The sequence below is a fragment of the Hibiscus syriacus genome, unplaced genomic scaffold (genome assembly GCF_006381635.1).
Source record: "Hibiscus syriacus cultivar Baekdansim isolate YM2019G1 unplaced genomic scaffold, ASM638163v2 tig00117056_pilon, whole genome shotgun sequence".
NCBI classification, from domain to species: Eukaryota; Viridiplantae; Streptophyta; class Magnoliopsida; order Malvales; family Malvaceae; genus Hibiscus; species Hibiscus syriacus.
This window is the reverse complement of record NW_024063539.1, coordinates 5,556,663-5,575,393: the sequence shown is the minus strand read 5'-3', so window position 1 is coordinate 5,575,393 and position 18,731 is coordinate 5,556,663. Positions and strand designations below refer to the sequence as shown.

General features: G+C 36.4%; 2 protein-coding genes across 3 annotated transcripts; both read right to left on the bottom strand.

The window, feature by feature from the left end:
- Positions 1-44: 44 nt before the first annotated feature.
- On the bottom strand, positions 45-4,477 carry LOC120198365 (U-box domain-containing protein 44-like). 2 transcript variants are annotated; one of them, XM_039199715.1, is made up of 4 exons: positions 4,186-4,477; positions 2,633-3,203; positions 2,223-2,532; positions 45-1,771 (listed from the first exon to the last, which is right to left on the bottom strand). In XM_039199715.1, exons 2-4 carry the CDS (start codon positions 3,185-3,187, stop codon positions 195-197), a joined length of 2,442 nt encoding a protein of 813 aa, XP_039055646.1. In that variant the 5' UTR covers positions 3,188-3,203; positions 4,186-4,477; the 3' UTR covers positions 45-194. The 2 variants fall into 2 exon arrangements, with proteins under 2 accessions (XP_039055646.1, XP_039055645.1); XM_039199714.1 differs by having other exon boundaries at positions 4,219-4,474.
- Positions 4,478-7,204: 2,727 nt separating this feature from the next.
- Positions 7,205-16,793, bottom strand: LOC120198257 (epidermal growth factor receptor substrate 15-like). Its single transcript, XM_039199606.1, is given in 13 exon segments — positions 7,205-7,681; positions 8,003-8,081; positions 8,175-8,469; positions 8,575-8,643; positions 11,944-12,058; positions 12,136-12,207; positions 12,687-12,785; positions 12,868-12,939; positions 13,130-13,204; positions 13,435-13,673; positions 13,769-13,990; positions 14,519-15,626; positions 16,410-16,793. Coding segments are annotated over 13 exon segments (3,039 nt in total). The 5' UTR covers positions 16,545-16,793; the 3' UTR covers positions 7,205-7,222.
- Positions 16,794-18,731: the final 1,938 nt, after the last annotated feature.

Sequence of the window (18,731 nt, the reverse complement as noted above, 5' to 3'; positions counted from 1 at the left end):
CGTATAAAGGAGGTAAATGAAAATAACATAAAAACAAATGAAAATTTTCTTGAAACCCTCTACAAGTAGGAAATCCATCAATATACAATAATATCTACTTGCAAAACTATCCATGTAGAGAGACAAAGGATGAAACTGAAAATACATACACGTTGCTACTCTCCATATAATGCATAAGGAGCAATACAACAAATTTATGACATGTCTGGAAAAATTCCGGAGAAGTTTGGGATTTTGTCGACATGCTTCAGGGCACGCTCGGCAATCTGTCGGGTTCTGTAGTCGGCATGGTGGAAGGCATCAACAAGTGCAGTGCTGACATTTTGATCTCCAGAAACTTCATAGGCTATATCTTCGGTTCTTAAAAGTCTCTCTACGACCCAAACGGCTCTTCTCCTTAAGTTCTCTGTTTGTTTCTCGAGTAACACGTCGAGTATGGGCTTAATTGCTTCTGCCTCACACAAAACGAACACTCCTTGCTCGATAGCAACTCCGTCATCCAACAAGGTGGAAAGTGCAGCAAGTGCTGCTTCGACCACCTTCGCATTGGTGTGATCCAAGAGAGCAACCAACTTATGTACAGCCTGTCCTTCCAAAAGGCAAAAGCTCTCTTTAAGTGAACATGTTCCCTGGTGGACGCGACACAATCCCGTTATGAAAACCTGTTTGCTGAAACATGGAAAGATAGAAGCACAAACCCCTGGAGGTGGCAACTCCGGCAGTCTTGTCAAATTTTTGGATTCTTGAGATAAGTTCTCCAAAGCCGTGGCGGAGACCATCTGGACGTTGTCGAGACCATTGGCCTGAAGCAATTCAATGAATAATGCTGCAAGATTGTACTCACGGCAAAGAGCAACAGAGTCGGGTTCCTCTGACAAGACAAAAGTAACCCTTGCAAGCACCCGAACAAGTCCTTTGAGGACTGGTGTTACAAAGCGGGTGCCCCTAGTCTCTCCTTGCCTGATCTTGACAACTCTAGAGATGATCAACTGAAAAGCACCTTCGTCAAGCATTTGCCTTGTGAGGCCCAAATCCCTCTCCGGGAGTTCAGCTAAGAGGCCGGCAGCCGCTGCCTGTTCTTCGGAAATTCCTGTGTTTTCTGATATGACTCTGATTAGACTGCTGAGCTGACCAACTGTGCCACGTAGTGCATCTGCTAATTCCTGACCCATGTAAGGAGAGAGATTCTGGAGAAGTTTTATGCACGCCATTCGCAAATCCTGCTGCGGAACCTCTATAAACTGAACCAAACTGATAGTAGCTCCAGAGCTTTTAATTGCAGCAACAACATTCAGAGTTGTTGTCGGAGAACTGGTGAGCCCCACAAGAACTTGAAGAAGTTTGCACTCAATAGGTGGACCAGTGTTGCTGATTAGATGCAGTAAGTTATGGACATTGTCTTCAGAAACAAGAGTCTGATGGTCCGGCCCAATAGGAATGGAGTCAACATCATATCCCGAGTTTACGACATTAGACAGAATTGTGGCCGAGACTTCTTTAAGTCGCATGGGAAGCTGATTGGCCCCTACGGTAAAGAGGTCTTTGACAAGAGGGGGAAGTATTCCTGCCTCGATCAACACCTTGGAGCTTGCCTCATAAGATGAAATCTGGTTAAGTGCCTTCAGAGCAACTTCTCTTGATTGCATGTTTCCACTTTTCATGAGATTTATTAGAGATTCACCAACGGTTCTTGCAACATAGACTTTCACATCATTATTCAAAACCAACTCACCAAGATAAGCGGCCATGGATTGCTTTGTTTCAGGCGTGCCTGCAACAATGTCATTTTACATAAATTATAGAGTAGCAGCAACGAACGTGATTAGAATGAAAAATTAAGAGATGAAAGAAAAAACTAGCAAGTTTCAGGGTTAGGACAAATGGACTAAGGACTATGTATGAACACTAGAGGCCTATGTTACTCGGACTCGGGTGTAAGTGTCGGACACGGCTATGACTAGATTTTTCGAAGTTTTTTCTATATATTTGAAGGACCATTAGAGGCCATATCCCCAAATCCAAGTATTGGACACGAGTGTCAAACACGGATACTTCATGAGAAATGAAGAGTCCAAGCAACATAGCTAGAGGCAATCATTGTTATCTAAAAGAGCCCACACTCAACTGACAAAACCGTACATGACTCCACCCCAAAAAACAGAGGCCCTTTATGCTGGCAGAAAGTAGGAAAACATAAAATTATCAAGGAAAAAGAGAAGCACCTTCAAGAATCTGGGTCAAAAGAGGCTGCAGTCTACCATTTTCAGCCATCTGTCGGACATTGTTCTCAAACTTTTCCAAATTTTCTAGTGTTTTATCAGCTTTCTCAACAGTTAAAACGTTCTCAGATTTACTGCTGGTCATTCCAACTAATATAAGAATTGCTCCATTAATAGAACCAATCTTCTCACACACGGCTTCAGATTTTGAAAGTTCATACAGCAGAGAGACTGCCTCCTCCCTCTCCTTGGACTGTTCATGGGACAAGAATTTAACTATTGTACGCACAGTGTCCCCCTCAGCCAATATTGCCTGAAAAATAATGCACAAGTAGTTAATAATCCAGTCCTGGATGCATACACGACAATGATGTCATTGTCACTCAATAGGAAAACATCAAACCCAGAACAACCTTATTATCTTCATCTTCCTCGACCACTACGAGGAGCGTCTCCAATGCTCTGCACCGAACCTTTCGGCTGCTGCTCTTTAGCATGTCCACAATCATAGGTATCAGTTCAGCATTGCGTACAACATGCTTATTGGATCGACTTTTTTGGCAGATATGCTGGATAAACTTAAGAGACAGCAGAACATCATTTTCTGAACTGTTCATATTTAGAGATCTACGAGCCATATCAAGCTGGGCTGCTTCATTCCTAGTTGTCCACTCTTCAATGGTATTCCGCAATGCAATACTCGGGTTTAGATTGGTGCTTTTCAGTTCTTTTAGGGTCAATGGGCAAACCAGCTTTCTTCCACTTTCCCTGCATTCCTTGAACCATTTCTCAATTGCTTCACGTTCAAATGTTTGGCCATTTTCTAATGTCACAGGGTCACGCATAACTTGCTTCGTCAATGGGCAAACAAATGCATCATAAAGGGGTTCTATGTGCAGCCTCTCAAAATTATGACTATCATCTGACTGACTGCCAGGGTCATAACTTCCATCCCAGCTCGCAGCCATCTGACTTATATAGTCACTGCAAAAAAAGGGAGGAAAATGTATATTTGCTTAACAAATAATCAGCTTATTAGAAACTTGCACTATTTATAGAGACAAAAGCAATTGGAATAACCATTGAGATAACAACTGTTAGAAGGCAAACAGGAAATAATTAAAGACAGCAAAACGAAAGTCCAAGGGTCCAACCAAAATCAAGGAGCTACTACATGACCATAACATATGCTATGCTTTGGTATGAAAATTGACAGTATGACATACATGATTCCAGTTTAACCCTCAATTAGCTTTGCCAACAGAGATGAAGCAGGGCGCGCTTAGCAATTTTCACTTTTCCGTCCCTCCCAAATATTGAACATTTAATTTAGGCCTTTTAACCCTTTAGCTAAGTGGAAAAATCACACGCTTGACCCTCCTAAAAATCATTTATTTAATTTAAGCCCTTTAAAAAAAATTTAGTCTAATCTCGGCTCTCCCAAAATCAGTGAGCTACTATCTTGATATGAAAAAAGACACATGATTCCAAATTTAACCCTGCATTAGCTTGCCAAAGTGATGCAGAACACTAGGAGAAATTTCAAACTAAACACTAAATAGTTGTCCAGAAATCATTAGAAGGCAGGCAGGAAACAATTATAAACAGCAAAATCAAAGTTCAAGGGCTCAACAAGAAATCAAGGAGCAACAATGTGACCATTAACAACGCTAAGCATTGATATGAAAAAGTTATCCACGATTCCAATTCACAACTAACACCTACGTGCTTCACCATAAATGGTTGCAGCAGAATTAAGACACGGGAAATAAAGCATACGGTAAAGAGAATCCAGAAGCTCAAATTACATATCTTAATTACCTCGAGTAAGCAATGAATTTAGATAAGAATATAACTGCAAGTTGTTAAAATCTAGCAAATCGAACTTGGCAATAACTTCACCCCAACCAAATAAAAAAAAAGTAGAAACTTTAGATTAGCAAGGTAGCAACTTGCTGCAATTCACAGCTGATTAAAGAAAGGGGGAAAAGAATCATACCCTGTTGATCTTGAAGAAACAAAGGAATATGAAGGATGTGGTGGATAAAAAGTTCTAGTTGTAGCTCGAAGAATCGAAGAAAAATTGAAGCTGGATTAAAGGGGCGAAGTGTATTGCTCCCATATGTTGTTTGACTTGCATGAAACGACTGAAATTGGGGAATTTCGAAGGAACTTGAATTAGGGTTTGGTTCCTTCGATGTCTTGAGAAAGTGATGATGGAGTTGAGAAGAAAACAAACGATAGGAAGAAATGAAAGAAGCAGTGGAGAAAATCAAATTAAACTAAACTAAATTTAAAAAATACAAATAAAAAAGAAGAGAGATTTAAGAGTTGGAAAATAGAAAAGTTGACCAAAATAAAATTAGTAGAGAGCAGTCATCTTCTCATCTCATCTGTCAAATGAGAAAGAAAGCGGAGGCACCAACTCATCATGCACCCCGCGGTTACCCCACTCACTGCTCCAACCAAAATGAAACTTGAAAAATATGTGTTATAAATAATTATAATTTATAACACATTGTAATCCTTTTGTTATTTCATTTATATTAAAACATTAAACTTGTCTTTCACGATTTTATATACAATATCTAGGATGATAAAATAAAAAAAAACAGTATTTTATGTTTAAATTAATTGATTAATGATTGTTTATTTAATTATTAATATTTAATTTATATATCAATTAATTTAAATTAAAAATTATAAAAATACATCATAAAAACAATATCTTTAATCACAATAAATTTAAAATGTGTGAATCAAAATTTAAATATGATACATCTATTATATGATTTTAGTGATAATCGATTATATTATATCTATATATATGTTTAATAATATATAATAATTCCAAGATAATATTTATTTAAACTTTTTTTAATATATTAATATTACACATATATTATATAAATATAATTGTTTAAACTCAAATTTTAAAAAAAAATCATTTTTACCGAAAGTAATTATAAAACAAATGACTTAGGTGGTGTTTGTTTTCACTGTGGAAGCTCTTCAAACCACTTATGTCTGCGTCGCGCAGACCACGCGCAGACATTAGGCTTCGCAGACTGTTTGTTTTTTAGAAGACAGAAGCTCTTCAATCGTCTGCGCGAGCTCTTCTTGGTGCAGACTTGGTTTTATGTCTTCAAAGGTCTTCAAACCTCTTCAAAAACAATTATAAAATATAGTTATTTATTAAAATAATTTTAAATAATTTAATAAGGTTATTTATTTAAAATAATTTATTTTAAAATAATTTATTATAAAACAATTTATTTTGAAACAATTTATTATAAAATAATTTATTTTAAAATAAATTATTATAAAATATGGATTGATTTATTTTAAAATAATTTATTTTAAATAATTTATTAGTATGGATTGATTTATTTTAAAGTATGGATTGATTTATTTTAAATAATTTATTAGTATGGATTGAGTTATTTTAAAATATGAATTGATTTATTATTGTAGTTGTATAGATTGATTTATTTTAAAATATCGATTGATATATTTTAACTAATTTATTAGTATAGATTGATTTATTTTAAAATATGGATTGATTTATTTTAAATAATTTATTAGTATGGATTGATTTATTTTAAATAATTTATTAGTATGGATTGATTTATTTTAAAATATGGATTGATTTATTATTGTAGTTGTATCGATTGATTTATTTTAAATAATTTATTAGTATGGATTGATTTATTTTAAAATATGGATTGATTTATTTTAAATAATTTATTAGTATGGATTGATTTATTTTAAAATATGGATTGATTTATTTTAAATAATTTATTAGTATGGATTGATTTATTTTAAAATATAGATTGATTTATTTTAAATAATTTATTAGTATGGATTGATTTATTTTAAATAATTTATTTGTATAGATTGATTTATTTTAAAATATGAATTAATTTATTATTGTAGTTGTATGAATTGATTTATTTTAAAATATGGATTGATTTATTTTAAATAAATTATTATTGTAGTTGTATGAATTATTTAAATTTCAGCATTGTAAAACTAAAATTATTTAAATCTCAGTATTGCAAAACGCTTTTAAGTTTAAAAAATCAGTTTATTTATATTTCAGTTCATTTTAGCAGTCTGCAGACGTTAAAAAACAAACAGTCTTCTTGCAGACTGCAGACATTTGGTCCACCTCTTCTACTGCATATCTTTTATCTCTGTAAAAATAAACACTACCTTAGACTAATCGGAGAACTTTACTGAAACAATATTTAATGATCGGCGGACTTAATTAAAATACTTTGAGAACTAATTTAGATTATAGTAATGAATGTCAGGTGCAATTCAATCCAACAAAATAATAAATTAATAGTGCAGGACAAGGCAGCCGGCAAAAGAAGATTCCAAAGCAAACCCATTCTGCAACTTAAATGAGAAGCGGCAGATTTAACTAGAAAATTTTTGGACTCGAAGAAATACATTATTTTTATTTTTCATTTAAAAAAGAAACATCGAAGAAAATGGTTTTGATTAAATTTTTTAAAACAAAAATATATTAAAATTAAAAAAAAAATATTATTTTCAAATTAAAAGAATAAAAGCAAAGTTTTTCTTAACTTGATAAATGAAACACTCAAGTTCGGATATATTAGTTTTTTAATACTTTTTATACATTAAACATGACTTTGATTTGAATCCATATAAATATATGAAATTCTTTTATTTCATTTTATAAGAAAATAAATAATTTTTAAATTTATCAAAGACACTTCTCCATTTTTAGAAAATAAAAGCAGAAAATGTTTTCAGGAACAGCGTATTGATTTTTCATTATTTTCCCATCACAATTTTGGCATGCCAACACCCTCAAAAAAATGTCGCCATAAAAAAATACAGCAGAAATTTACAACAATCCAATTCCAAGCTGCACACAACGACACATAGTAAAATGTAGGCACCTCAACAAAAACACCAAAATGAACAGAAGAGCCCCAGGGAAAATTACTTCTCTTTTGGATTACCAGCTAGAAAGCACGCCAATCATCGCAATCTTTCTTCGGACTATGTTGGTCCGACGAGACTTTAAATGGCCGACTGGAGCCGAACAGATCGGAGTCATCAAATGAGTATCCATGGCCAAAGTCTTTGCTGCTATTCATGGAATCGAACCTAGTGAGCGTCTCAGGTTGCCGTGAGAACCCACTGCCAAAGTCTTTGCTACTGTTTATGGAGTCGAACCTTGTGAGCCTATCGGGTTGTGTTGAAAAACCACCGTCATGCATGCTGAAGGAATCAAACCTTGAGAAACTGTCAAAATCCATTGATGAAGAGTTCCCAAACTTGGAGGCCGGAGTGCTGGGAACCGAGTCTTCAAATGTAAATGGACTCTTCTTATCATAAAAGCTATCTGCACGCGGGGATTCTGTTCTTGTGTGGACACCAAAATCACTTGATCCGAAAAAGTCTCTGTGCTTGTCCGAGTCCTGCCAGGTGACATTAAAGATCGAGAATAAAAATATTTCAATACATCAGACCGAGAAAAGGATCATCATAAGCACATAAGAAACAGAGTTTGTTGAGGGTTTCTGCCTTGTGACCGACAGCCCTAAACACCAGCTTTCGGCCATGTTACATTTTAACATAAAACTTCACGGAATATTAAGATATCTCAAACTATATACTATTTTTACACTATCACCACCATACAAAGTATATACCATTTGAGTCAGCATTGTACATAAATGGCAAATATACCATATCCTTGTAACCTGAAAAGAGAAGTGTGCTTTAAGAAGTTCAGTCACCTTGGTATTAACAGCATTAAATCCCCACACAGAGTCCGTATCATCATTATCGAAGGTACCCCATCCTGATTCATCAAAACTTCTGTCCAAAATAAAAAAAAATAAAGGAATTTAGCAAGAACAAAGGAGAACAATAGTCAGTTTCAAAACTTAAAATTCTATACATCCATACCGGTTTCTTTCTGAACCTGCTTCAGTACTCTTTCCAAAATGGTCATCAGAAAATAGTCGAGATGGGCTTTCTAGAGAGTTTCTTTCCACAGGACTACCATGAGGACTTCTGGCAGATTCATCTTCACTGTGTGTGTATGCAGACTCGCTCTCAACAGCACGTTCAGCACCGAAGAGATTTCCTGTTTGTCCATCCACATAGGAGGAATCAGGGGTCAAGCTACCATCTGGAGATGCTTTTCCTCTCTGAGACTCGGACACATTTTTCACATCGACAGTGAGCTCATTGCCAAACCCTGAAATTTGAAGTGAAAAGCCACACAAATTGTTACAGAACCCTGTCAACCTAAGCAGAACTTCATTTGCAGAATCCTAAAACAGTAATCGAAGGAAGTATATACCTTCATCTTCAAACTTGTCCCACTCTTCGTCCCAGAGTGCGGCTCCCTCTGGAACTCCAGGTTGCCAACCTTAAAAACACGGTGCATATGAAAAGGCCAAAATGATCACTAATTAGTAGATGACAGTCTATTTTTTTTAAAAAAAAATAACAAAACCAAAAACTGAAGGGTCATTCCGTAAACATTCCAAAGATAATAGTTATAACAATTAACAAACATCAAAGTCTCTTCCTGCTACCAAAGTGACTAAAAGGGTTCTTACAGATCATAACAAAAAAGAAAATGAAATTACGGTTCCATGCCAAAAGAAAATCTGAACAGGCATTAGCAACCAGAGTATAGAACTTTAGGCTCCAGAGTTCTGAAAGGTATAAATGATGTGATCTGTCACCCGTTTTTGTTGCCACTTTTCAACTAAACACGTGTTTTGGGAAGTCAAAAGGAAAAGTAGTAACATGGAAAACAGTGTTAAAATGTTTGTTTAATAGACCCTATTGTTGTCAACTCATTCTGAGGAAGGTAAGTTTGGAAAGTTCTAAGACTGAAAATAATTTGACTTTCTCCAATGGTAACATTTCAATTAGGACTCAGACAGCTCAAAATGGAAAAGCAAAAAAAAAAAATCATAGGACTGTCATTGGGGGAGTCAGCATGTATAGTCCACAGCCCACAGAACAAAGACAAAAATAGAAATTAAGGGACCATGAAACAATATATCTTGACATAACCATAGAAACCACAAAAGCTAGATCCCAAAACTCAATCATAAACATGCTCAAATAAAGTAATATCTCCACAGAATTTACCGAGCTTAATAACTTTTGAAAGGAAGCATTGAACTTAAATAAGGTTCAGCTTTCAAGAAGCTGGATCAAAAAGTAAAAATGCAAGAATACCAAACATGATAGTAAGAATATCATACTACACTACAAGTCTTTACTCAAATTGAAGTTATGAGGAAGAACTTTTTTTTATAGGAATTGAAGGCCTCGTTAAAACCCCCCTTCTTGATTAAAGAAGCTTGTAGACAAGCTCCTTAATCAGAGGAAGGAGGAAAAGAGTGCCTTAAGATTTCATTAAACAAAAGAAATTACATAAGATACAAACTTATAGAACCCCCACCAAAAACAAAGAACCAGAAAACAACCAAAAACAACCCTTCACAACAACACTAACTGCCTAATCACCTCAGCTACAACAACTCCAAGAGGATAACCAGAACTTGGCCCGAAACACAGCACAACACAGAACAACTATAGAAAAGCCACATAACAGCTGACACAAACCATAAAAGCCAAATTCGGACAATAAAACCATTCTGCACCTAATACTGTACATGACATCAGTGACCAACCGAAACTCCAGCTCCAAAATCCAAAATCAACTTCGATTCCCCGAAAACAAATCACCACATATTGTATCTTTCAATACGTCCATCGCTAAAATGTTCCAAAATCAAGAACACTCGTGAGCTTTTAGATTCAAAATCCGAATCTTCCCCGATCTGAAGGGATTCTTTCGCATCCTTCTTATGCCTCTGCCGCCTTGCATGAAAGTCAGAATCATTAAGGATTCTACCTTCAAGTTCAGACATTCCTTCCACACACTGCACCTTACTGTGATTAATCTTTCTACGGCATTCTCTAGATTTCCAGTGTTGAGCCGAATGTTTTCCTAGAGCTGAATGCAGAGAGCTTAAATTATTATTATTCCCATCCTTTGCTGTCCGGTTATGCCTGTCCACGCCCTTGGAACTAGTGAATGCAGAATTATTTGTCAGGCCCACAATATTCTCCTCCTCCACTACCTTTGTCTCTACCCTACCATCCAACATGGGGAATTCTATAGAATAATCCTTCATTCCCTCAAAACCACGTGCAGTGACACTACTTTTCCTCTTGTCATTTTCTGCCTGTTTCTCTGCGTGAACCAGCACATCCTCATGTTCCCCTACTTCCTCAATTTTCGATTGAGCCATCCCCTGACCAGCAACAATAATCCCCAGTCCAGAAAATAATTCCTCCCCTATATTCCTTTCCTCCTCAACCTCACCTGACAAGATGTTGCCTCTAGTTCTGTTTCCCATACAACATAATAGATTATCTTTTTCCTCAGAACACCGCTTGGACTTATTGACCTCCGAAGAGTCCATGCCTCTTCCTGCTTCCTCAGCACATTCCTTCACCTCGGAAATCTTCACTGGCGAATCACCATCGAGTTCCCCCACCGTGGATAACAGGTAGGCAACTACCTTTTCCATCATGGGTGAATCTACCCAGACAGATTCTGGTCTAAATCAAGGTTCAAACTCAGAAACATAAACTGTATAGATCTGATCCCCGACTTTCAAATCTAAGTAATCTTCCACTCGAGCTTGGCAGTTCGTGGTTATCTGCAGCAATGCTCTATCAAACGAGCCGGGGTTGAAGGTCCCTTCTTCAATGGAGATAAGTTCTCCCCATTTACCAGCAATGTTTCTGAAGGTGGAATGGCTCCATACAAACGAAGGGATTCCTTTGCACGAAAGCCATGCCTGACGGCTGCTGCATTGAAACTTTTCCGACCACACTTTCACTTTGTCGAAGCAGTTTCTCAACGCCCCAATTTGATTATTAAGAGCAAAATCCCTACTCTCTTCATCTTCAAAAATGATTAAAATTGCTAAACCACTTAACCTCATAATTTTGGGACCAAACACGCCTTCCTTATGTAAAAGAGTAGCCAACTCTTTCATTTTTAAAAAACTTTTGCACCAACCTACCAAGTTATTTTTGAGAGCTAAGAGCTTATCCTCATCAACAACACCGACTATGGGAGCCTTTGAATGAGTATCAACCTCCACTTTGCTCTTGACCTCGGCTGGTTTTGGACCAGAAAACTTCTTTCTCCAGAATTTTTCACGAGGTTGAAATCTCGCCATGAAAACTCTAATTTTAAAACCTTGAAACCAAGATCTATCAGCACAGTTGATAGCCTTCCTCGCATCCTCCACTCTGGTGAAGCGAACAAAGCCAAACCTACTTCCTCCCATGCTTCTTTTAAAAGGGATGAAAGAATCAACCACATCGCCATATTTATCGAAAAATAACCTAAGACCTTGATGATGAAGATACTTTGGGATAATGAAGATACTTTGGGATATTGAAAATGATCAGTGTAAAGCAATTTTTCCGAACCGATCTTCTCACTTTACTCGACATCAAAGAGATATAAAAAAGGGAAAAGAAAGAAAATATTTGAAAACGCCTGATTTTTAGAGAGGGGGAGCTTCTCTCACTAACGCCTAAAAAGAAGAAAGAAGAAAGATTTCCTTCCTGATAGTCGAGAAATTAAGAAGAACTTTCTTTATTAATAAAAGATAAAAGGCACCTATGGGAAGCTCAATTACTGCATATGACTTCACATCACATCCATGATTCTTGCATCATTCAGTCAGGGCTTTCACTAGCTCCTCAAGATCCGATTGTATTCGGTCCGCGCGGACCTAGGTAAGTGACGATGCATCTGTGTCAGAAAATTGTACTCACTCTCAAAACATTTAGTTGATTGGTTTAAATTTACCTGAAGAATACCATCTGCACTGCCCCCTTGTTCCATGTTAACGATAGCATGATGCAACTCTGTCTTCCTCTCCTAAAAGCAAGACAAATACATAAGTGAAATAAAGAAAAAGGGGCATGCAAGGCATGCAAGGGGTATGAAGACCTCCATATTACATGGTAATATATGGCTAGTGGGTAAAATATTGCAGCCATAGGTCGATTTAAGGAAAGAATGGAAGGATATGATAGACTGAAACGCAGAGATATAATTTTAGGATGCAAATAAAGGGGGAAAAAGTGAATAAAGGCACAGACATGTGAAACAAAGCTTAAAGACTAACAATTCATCTCCTCTTATCCCGTCGAAAGATGATGCCTCAACAGGCACTCGGGCACTAAGACGAGGAAATCAACACCTAGATATTTCAATCCTGGAAAATTCATGTGAAGAAACCCTCTTAAAACAAACTGATGTTAAACCAATACAACAGTTTTCAAGGGTTCCAAAACACTCAAATAGCCCAAACCAACTCAAGGACATTCATGCATAAACGGAAAAATAACAATTACCTGAATCTCACGAAATTTTGCCTCTTTAATTGTTAATTTGGAAGCTATTTCTGCCACTTGTTTGTATTTCTCTTCATATTTCTTTGCCAACATTTCAGCCTGCAACAAATTGTTAGCCAGAAATCAATAAAATAATGTCCAAATAAATGATACAAACACTTCTTCAGATTTTAGGCAGTACCTCACGCTTATCTGCAATTGCCCTTTCCGTGATTTCATTTAGTCTATTATCGCATCTGCTTTTATACAGGACCTGAACATAAGGAATAAAAAAGAGAACCTAAAAAAGGATATTATGCACACGCTTAAACTATTCATTCTAGTTCTTGATTCTTTAACCACGATAAGGTACTTTACTACAGGTTTAATCAAAATGAGATTTTCACCCCCAAGCACAAGTGTCTCCAGAAAACAGGAAAGAAAGTGAAAAAGAAAATGCTCACAAGTTCCTGCATTTTGTCACGGTAGAACTCAAGCTTCTCTCTGGAATCCAAAATCACTTTTTCAGTTCGATCAACCTGCCAAATTTCAAAGAAGAATGCTCCTCATTATCCTCTAAGGAATAAAAAACCATTAAAAGGCTAGCTTAGGTAAAAACTTCTTAACAGAGGTGATAAAAAATCCTCAAACTCTCACCAAACCTACAGAAGAATAGAGAAGGTACAAATTAAGTGGGTACATGCCCACATGTGTGTGTGTGCACGAGAGAGAGAGAGAGTATTTGAGCTTTATATAGAAGATGTCATGCCTTGTTTCCATCAGCCATTACATCTTCGGCTACACCATTCTCTGAATTCTGTTCATTGTTATCAACTTGAGTTCCAAAGGAGTCATCCAACACTGGTGTTCCTGGCTTTTGTTGATTGGACATGGTAGCAGTATCAGCAGAAGCATTGGGGCGAATTGGAGGTTTTAAACCAGCCGGGTGAGTCACAGAATGGCCACCTATCCCTGGCTGAGCACCTATCCCTGGATGCTGTCCAAAACCTAATGGCAATAGTCATTTTTATCAAGAGCAATCTTGGATGACAACAATGGGAACTAAAAAAATTGAAGACAATAGAAGAGATCCAAACTAATACCAGCAGGATTAGGGCCCCAAGCTTGATTCCCATATGAAACATTGGGTTGGCCTGTCATGGACAAGAGTGTCTCATCAAACATGACATTTCTTGGGAGTGAAGATGGAAGAGGACTGCCTTCCCTATACCGCTCCATCAAATAAAGAGCAAAGCAGAACTCTCTCAAAGAAAGCATACTATCACTATCCTGATCAGATAAGTCCCAAACCTGCTTCAAAACCTCTGAGAAGGACAAAATTAACGATGTTAAACATGTTTACCCGAATAAAAAAGGTCTCCACTCCAGAAATATTTCAAAGAAACACTGCACTGATAGAACTCCAGTAAGATTCATGCCAAAATATTTTAGTCAAAACAAGGATTTATGGAATGATGCCATCTAAAAAATACCTAGGTAACATCAGTTTACCACCCTAGCAGCAATAAGTAATTTCACTACCCAGAACCTACCAGAATAAAATCTTAATTACCAGCATAATTTTTTTAAAAAAACTTTATTTGATATTTGATATAACTGCAAATGATAATGATAATATTCACAAAAATTGTAAAAAAAAGGACATCAGATCATGAGCACGATAAAAAAATATATGTTTTCGCATCACAATGACAGTGAAATTCCTTACTATTTCTAATGCAAAAGAAATCAAAATAAATGTTAAACTAAACAGATAAAACCATCTATTTCATGCTTCACATTCGTATCACAGAAACTTATCTGAATAATAACAGTATATGAAGCAACCATACCTCTAGGTAGCCTCCAACTCAAAAATAGATTCCTCGCCTGCTCACCGGTTATCTTCCCATCTCTGTCGGTGTCCACTTCCATGAACACTTTTGCATATTTCTGAACATCAGATGGTTTCATTTTTGGCCATGGAGGCTGGAAACTGCTTGAAGCAGCATTCACAGCTCCGACAGAGATCCCAGATGGTGTAATAGAGGACGGACCTTGGGAATACACTTGTTGACCTGGGATTAAAGAAGAGTAAGGCCTTTGACTTTGACTACCAGCAGAAGGCATAGACAATGCACTTTGCAATGAGTCAAGAGAGTTGGACTTAACTATGGGTTGGGGCCCACTTGAAACTGGTCTAATCCCCAGCGAGGGTGCACTGTGAGGAGAAAAGGTTTGTGTAGATAATTCTTGTTTCAGTGCAAATGAGGATGCAAAAAACGCATCACCTCCAAATGTGGAGTTAGAAGCAGGCCCATTTCCAGAAATAACCAATGCTTTAGAATCATTAGCAGTAGGCTGGGAAGGCATTGAAACTGCTGTTTGAAGCTTAGAAGCTGATGATGGAGTGACCCCTCGTGTCCCAGTTGAAGCTCCGCCAGTCCTTCCAGAAAGCCAGTTGCTTGACATGTTTTGATTTGTGAAACCGGGACCAGTAGAAACAGTAGGCATAGATTGATGTGAAAGGGCAGTAGAACCAACAGGCATAGCTTGAGGTTGACCAACAGTACTACTACTACCTCCCCTAGGAAATTCTGGAGTTGCAATACCTTGGGGATGCAGAGCAGTAGCAGCAGGCATGGTTTTTGAGGGTCTAACTGATGGGTTTTGTTGAGAAGGGAAATGTTGCTGGCTCATACCAGCATTTGGAGCTCCTGGTCCTCTGAACCCAGGACTTGGAGAGGATGCTGGCATAGCTGCACCCATTTGTGGTGCAGATGTGGAAGGAAAATTAATTTGCGGTGCTGGAATTTTTGCTGCAGCAGGACCATATAATGCTGCCTTGACAATGTCTGGTGATAATTCACGCCTTTGTGCTACAGTCACAAGCTTGAGAGCATTAAAAAACTCTGGCTTACTTAGGGAACCACTATGGCTTTGATCAGCATATGTCCATATCTGAAGCCAAAGGATAAAACAATATGAATGAACACATAATATCAAATTCCTTGCTCAAACAAGTTACATGTGTACTATTCCAACACAAAAATCCAGAAATCAAAATTTAGAATCCCTAAACCATGCCATTCAGAGTGTGAAAACACATCACCAGCAAATGCTAGAGAAAGTAAAGCAAGATTGAAGGCATTGCATCTGTTATTTCATCAGATTTAAAAAAAAAATCTTCGATTTTTCTATTCTATCAAACAGTGATCTACAACCCACCAAATCTTAGCCTCTCTTTTCTCTTATGCGAGTTTTGTTCAAGAGTAACAGGCAGTACATTAATAAAATCTAGAACAAAACTAACTGTCACCACTGGTTCAGCAGCTAACAAAGGCCGGTTTAAACATTTTTAAAGCATCAAACATAGCGACAAAACGACTAGATAAGTTCCTAGTGCGGATATACGATGTTGTACTCCCAAGTGCAACTTCAGTCAACAAGACATGTATTTAACAACATCCTCGTAAAAAGTGGACAATCGAAACCTTAACCATTTGATAAATTATTGATGTAGTAAAAGGAACAAATTTCACATAAGCAAACGACAAGTTGGTTGAAACCTGATGAAGCAACTGGGTAATTGTTCAAAAGAAAAACAGCTGCAAAATGTTTACGTTTATTGAGAAATTACACCATGTTACAACCAAATGCAATCTAACCCATATACGGAGTAGGCAAGTTCCTAGAAATCCCGATTCTAATAGGAAATGAAATGTGAGAGATGGATAGAGGGACCTGCGCGAGGACTTGTTTGGACAAACCGGATCCTTGAAAGAAAGCAACAGCCTCAGCTCCACTAATTCTGCCATCTCCATCTAAATCTGCTTTCCTGAAGTAAGCTTCGAATTGATCATGATTTTGCACCGCCATCTAAACGCCCCAAAACAATTAATGGAAGCAGATTCGGAAGTAACTGTGTAAACTCTACTTGGAAAATAAAATCCAGAACCAGATCACAAACTCACAGTAGACGAGAAAACAAACACGGGTTCCAAAAGAATCGAAACAGTTGAATCTAAAAAAATATGAAATACAATTCGAACCCAAAAAAGTGTACAGAATCAAAGAGACAGTGGATATAAAATGGGATTTGGTGCTTTGGTGCTTTGATCGAGGAGAGGTAAGGGACAGAGCTTTAAATCATCGCTGGCTGAATCATTAAGAAATGGGTTAAACAGGAGAGACAATCGAAGACAGAGATGACGTGGGCTTGGGCTGCCTCCCGAAATCGCCATGAACGGAGACTGTAACCAATAGTTCTACATAAGCCCAAAACCCAAAGTGCAAATTGTCTTAGATCGTTACATTGTACAAAGTAAATTGTACTATTATAAAGAGCAAATTCGAAGACACACTCCCATTTTCGGGATTATTTGCCACTTACCTCGGTCGGAAGAGAATCTAGTTAAAGACTTTTAACTTTTGCTGAATTTTTATACCGTTGAATAATTAATTCATTATTATATCCTAAAATAAAATGTAGATAAGGATGACTTCATATAATAATTTTAAGAGAAAATAACTTCAGTGGTCAAAAATGCCTTATAATATATGATTTTAATCAATTTTTTTTAGATTTGTCAAAATGACCAACTAAATCGCAATGCAATCGATAATTCGTAACGCGATCTCCGATATCGCAAATCAGTTTCCATATTTGCAACGCGAACATCGACTATCGCAACGCGATCTTCGACTATTACAATGCGATTTTCCAAATTCGTTGCGATAGTCCAAGTTCGCGTTGTGATTTATTCCAAATTCGTTGCGATAGTCCAAGTTCGCGTTGCGATAGTCGAAGTTCGCGTTGCGATTTATTCCAAATTCGTTGCAATAGTCGAAGTTCGTGTTGCGATAGTCCAAAATCGCAACGACTGGTGGTATTGCATTTGTTTCTTAAGAATTTTCTCTAAAAAGATAGTATTCGTTTGTCATTTTGGCAAATCCAAAAAAAGTTTGTTAAAATCGTATATTATAAGACATTTTTTATCACTGAAGTTATTTTCTCTAATTTTAATGATAAAAGAGAATATTATTTTTTTAAAATTTTTAAATTTAAACAGTTATGTTTGTAAGTATATGCATTATTAATTGATTAAAATAATTATGAACTAATATTAACTCATAATAACTTCGTATTATTAAAAAAAATTATAAATAATGATGAATTGAGAATTATTTGGCAGTGGTTGTATGTTATTGCATTAATTGCTAAATATAAGTAAATTATGAATATCCATGGTTCAGTACAAAATATGAAAAGCTTTAAACTGATCTTGTTAACAAGTAAACCAAGCACGTAACTACGTAATATCTTAGTATAAGCAAAAATAATATTATTAACAATGTCATCGGCTAAATTACCTCTTCCTAAACTTTAATCCGACGGTTCGGTATTAGAAAAGGAAGAATTGATCGACAAGATTTTGTTTAATATAAAATATATTTAAATTTCAACTTCATGTTGCATGCATCTTATCTTAGATATACTTAAGAGCATTGCATCTATCATTTTTAGCATATATAATTTTTTGTAACTTTTTGAGTCAAGTCTCAACTTCAAGATGAAAGATACTTGATTCAAAAGCACATTCAAAAATTGATGATAGTTGTTCAACTTCACAGCGAAAGGACAACTGTCAACAAACAACTTTTCAGTTTCATTCAGAGTCAATTTCAACTTCACAGCGAAATATATTATACTCGAAATATATAACCCTTAGATTTCAACTTTACAACAAATGACATCCAATTAAAAGCTAAATTTAACAGCAAATGAGTCATACACGATTTTAACTTCACGAAGAAGGATAACGTGTCCGATGAAGTAATTTAGTGTCACAGCAAACATGTCACCCACATATTTGACTTCCTTAAGTCAACAATTAAAATTTCTGATAGGATTTCTTTAACATGCAGGATCAAGTAGATTATCGAGCACCGTTGAGATTGTTTCTCTCAAAAACAAAGGTCGACTCGCTTGAGGCTAATTTACTCAAAATAAAATTTTGTCTCTCTTGAAACAGTTTCTATTGAAACAAATTTTATTTATCTTGA

What these genes read in the sequence shown, in the direction of transcription:
- LOC120198365 (XM_039199715.1), bottom strand. Translation starts at nt 3,187, where the DNA reads ATGGCTGCGAGCTGGGATGGAAGTTATGACCCTGGCAGTCAGTCAGAT. An exon ending in AGGAAGATGAAGATAATAAG is followed by an intron (nt 2,533 to 2,632) that starts GTTGTTCTGGGT and finishes ATTATTTTTCAG; the next exon opens with GCAATATTGGCTGAGGGGGA. An exon ending in TTTGACCCAGATTCTTGAAG is followed by an intron (nt 1,772 to 2,222) that starts GTGCTTCTCTTT and finishes ACATTGTTGCAG; the next exon opens with GCACGCCTGAAACAAAGCAA.